Source organism: Pygoscelis adeliae, unplaced genomic scaffold, assembly GCF_000699105.1.
Source record: "Pygoscelis adeliae isolate BGI_AS28 unplaced genomic scaffold, ASM69910v1 Scaffold153, whole genome shotgun sequence".
Lineage (NCBI taxonomy): Eukaryota > Metazoa > Chordata > Aves > Sphenisciformes > Spheniscidae > Pygoscelis > Pygoscelis adeliae.
Genome location: NW_008824408.1, coordinates 32,331 through 35,679, shown reverse-complemented (window position 1 = coordinate 35,679; position 3,349 = coordinate 32,331). Strand labels below are relative to the sequence as shown.

The following is a 3,349-nucleotide window of genomic DNA, read 5'->3' as shown; positions in this document are numbered from 1 at the left end:
TTTGTCTGCCCGAGACGTCCCCAAATGCCCAGTTGCAGGAGAAAGAGTAGAAACCACAGCCCAAAGAGGGGCCTCAGCCACGGCAGCCGAGAACTGGCCACCAAACTATTTACACTCCGTCCAGGCACCCTGGTGCGCAGCCCGGGCACACAGGCAGCCTGGGCATGCCTGGCTCAGAGTAGCAGGCAGCAACGGTGCCAGAGGGAAAAGAAGAGCGTTCGCCCTTTGGAAAGAAGAGATGAGCGGCTCCAGAGCCTGAGACCCACACAGACAAGACAGACAGACAGCGTCAGCCCCGCCGGCCATCATGGGGAAAGAGGACAGGTGGAGGAGAGCACCGGCTGGGGTCGATGTCTTTTATAAATAAGCTAAAGCTAATCAGAGTTTATTCACAGGGCCAGGGCTCCAAGACATTGCCGGACTCAAAGCCTCAGGCCTGAAGCACGTCCCCAAGCCTGCCACAGAGGAGGCTGCACAGGCCGATCCCCTCCGGATTCAGCAGGCAGGCACGCTGCTTTGAAACGGGCTCCTGGCAAGGGCCGAGCTCCACCAGCTGAAACGGAGCCTCCACCAAGTGATGACCTCCAACGTCGTGCAAGAGGGAGACCCAAGAGCGCAGCCGCTTCCTCCCAACGCTGCCTGCACGCCGAACTGTGGCCAAAACCTGCCCGTAAGACCAGCTGCACCCAGCAAGGGGCTCTGCTCGTGGCAGGTCCCCAGAGCAGCGCTCCCTGTGCGGCTCACAGGGTGCTCTCCAGTGTGTTGTAGTTGTCCTTGAAGCTCTTCAGCTCCAGGAAGTGTTTGGCACGTTTGCTCTTCTGGCTGGAAGGCAGGTAGGTGACCTGGATGGTGGCGGGGTTGGAGACTTCAGGGGAGAGGGTGAGGTCCTTTGCTGCTGACTGGTGCTGCCGCTGGCTGCTGCCTCCCCGGGCCTTGGTCCTGCAGGGAGAGGAGAGGCACCATCACAGCTGCCGCCCGCCCCAGAGGAGCCACCCGACCATCACGCCCTTCTGTCCGACACAAGGCAGATCTGCCCTCAGGACGACAGCGCTCACCGCCGTTTTGAAAACCAAGGCTGGCGCTTCTGCAGGTGCCAGGCCTGGAGCTCGTGCGAGGTCCCTGGCTCAAAGCGGCCAGCACAAGCAGGAACATGGACCGTGACCAAGTAACAAACCCGAAAAGAGACGGGCTGTAAGGAGTAAGTAAACCTGGAAGGACGGACAGGCGTAAACAGCCCATGTCTCAGAGGCTGAGTTTTGCCCCAAAACCCATCTCTGTTCACACCTCCACAATGGGCTGCTGGGACCCAAGAAGCCACCACTGCACCCCACCTACACGCCCAGGCAGTAACACTTACATGTTTGCCAGCTCATTCAGAGCATCCTGGTACTGCAGATATTCTGGTTTCCCAAAGACCTGGACGCAAACAGAAAAGACCGTGGAAAACCCGGTGAGGTCACAGCGCGACCTCAGTCCAGCTGTCAGACTGGAGCGCAGGAACATCCCCCTGCGCTGCTGCAGGGGCCTGGCGACGCAGTGCTGGCGCTTACCCCAGTGCCGTAGCGGGCGCTCTCATACCCATCCAGCAAGGTGTCGATCAAGGCTTTGCGGATGCCTTTGAAGGAGGTGCTGGAATTCCGCAGTTCCAGCAGATAGGCACAGAAGTTCTTCCCTACTAAAGACTTTGGGTACCGGCCCTCTGTGTGAAACGGGATTTCTGGAAAATGAAAAGGCACAAGACAACTGGCTGAAGCGCAGGTCAAAATGCTTGTGCTCACCTGCAGCCCACATCAGAAGTTGGCAGCTAGTTAAACTTCCCACCTGATCTGTTGCCTCCTTTTGCTGACTGAGCAGAGTGGCCCCTCAGGCCGCCAGCCCTGGGCAGGATAAGTGACTGCTATTCCCAAAAGAGGACCTTGAGCCTCATCACGAGGCTGCTGGCTGACGCACCGCACCCTTATTTCCTCCACACACGGTCTCTCTCCACCCTTGCCCTCCCACTCCCGCCCTGAGCTCCCTTACCAGATGTTCTGATCGCATCCAGCGCCTTCATCCGGTACAGGTAGTTATAGCAGCCTGGCAAAGAGAAAACCCAAACTGAAATCTCTGCAAAACTTGGCAGCAGGAGGGAGGTGGCAAAAGGGGACAGGAGCAGAGTGCAGAGACACCATCTCGTGTTGGCTCGCCAAACGCAATGTTGCAATGGGACAGCCAACAAGAGAGGCCAGTGACACAAGTCAGCCCCAGGGAACGACCTGCTGTAGCGGGACAAGCACTGGACGGTGTCTCTGGTGGCCTCTGACTGACACGCAGTGAGAGAGGGTACCTTGTGTCTCCAGCTGCAGAAGCCTGCTGTCGTCCTCAGCTAACAGCCAGGGCTCGTACTTGATGTCTTGCACCCTTGACAGTCGAATGTCGATTTCTTCCTTTAAATCCTGCACAGCACGAAAAAAAACCAAAACAACATTTACAGAGAACTCGCTTTGTTTGTGGGATCACAAGGATGATAACAGTCATGTCCTGGGGGGGCCTCTGAAATAAACCTGCTCCCTCTCTAGCTGCCCATCACCACACCGAGGTGGCAGCTCCTGGAATCGTCCCATTTTGAAGCAGACCCTGCCTGCCCCTCCGGGCACGGACGGGTCTGTGGGTGCAGGGGAGGGAGGGCACGTCCCCACCGCGGGCCCCTGCGCACCCACCTTGGGCGCGTGTTGTCCGACAGGCACGTGGGGGCCACGGCGGGACTTCATGGCGAAGCGCTTGTCGGACAGGCACGTGGGGGCCACGGCGGGACTTCATGGCGAAGCGCATGATCTGGCGTTTCACAAAGATGAACAGCAGCACGAAGACCTGGAGCGCCACAGCAGGGACGGGGGTTAGGCACACCGAGCGGCACTCCAGGGGGGTCTCACGGCCAGCCTGGGCCCAGCCCCACTGACACCCTGTTCCCAACCCCATGGACACCCCAGGCCGAGCAACCACGGGGCCCCACGGACCCCCCAAACCCGTCAAGCGCAAGGGTTCCTGTTCAGCCCATCAGAAGCCCCATGGACACCCAGGCCAGCCCCACAAACACCCCAGCCTCCAGAGAGGCTCCTACTCCCGTCCTCTCCCTGCCCCACAGACGCCAGGACTCCATGGGCACTCCGGCCCAGCCCTGTGAGGGCCCCAAGTCTGGTTCTACGGGAGTTCCCCACGGATACCCTGGGACGTGTCTCACTGGAGCTTTATGGACACCTCGGGCCTGGTTTCATGGAGGCCCCACGGACACCCCAGGCCCGGTCCCACGGACACCCCAGGCCCGGTCCCACGGACAACCCAGGCCCGGCCCCACGGACATCCCGGCTCC

The 3,349-nt window shown here is 60.0% G+C and overlaps 1 protein-coding gene across 1 annotated transcript; it reads right to left on the bottom strand.

Annotated features, from left to right (window-relative positions):
• Positions 1–342: 342 nt before the first annotated feature.
• On the bottom strand, positions 343–2,958 carry LOC103913893 (chromosome unknown open reading frame, human C1orf43). Its single transcript, XM_009320474.1, has 7 exons — positions 2,795–2,958; positions 2,700–2,745; positions 2,327–2,435; positions 2,023–2,076; positions 1,551–1,717; positions 1,358–1,416; positions 343–939 (listed from the first exon to the last, which is right to left on the bottom strand). Exons 1-7 carry the CDS (start codon positions 2,956–2,958, stop codon positions 741–743), a joined length of 798 nt encoding a protein of 265 aa, XP_009318749.1. The 3' UTR covers positions 343–740.
• Positions 2,959–3,349: the final 391 nt, after the last annotated feature.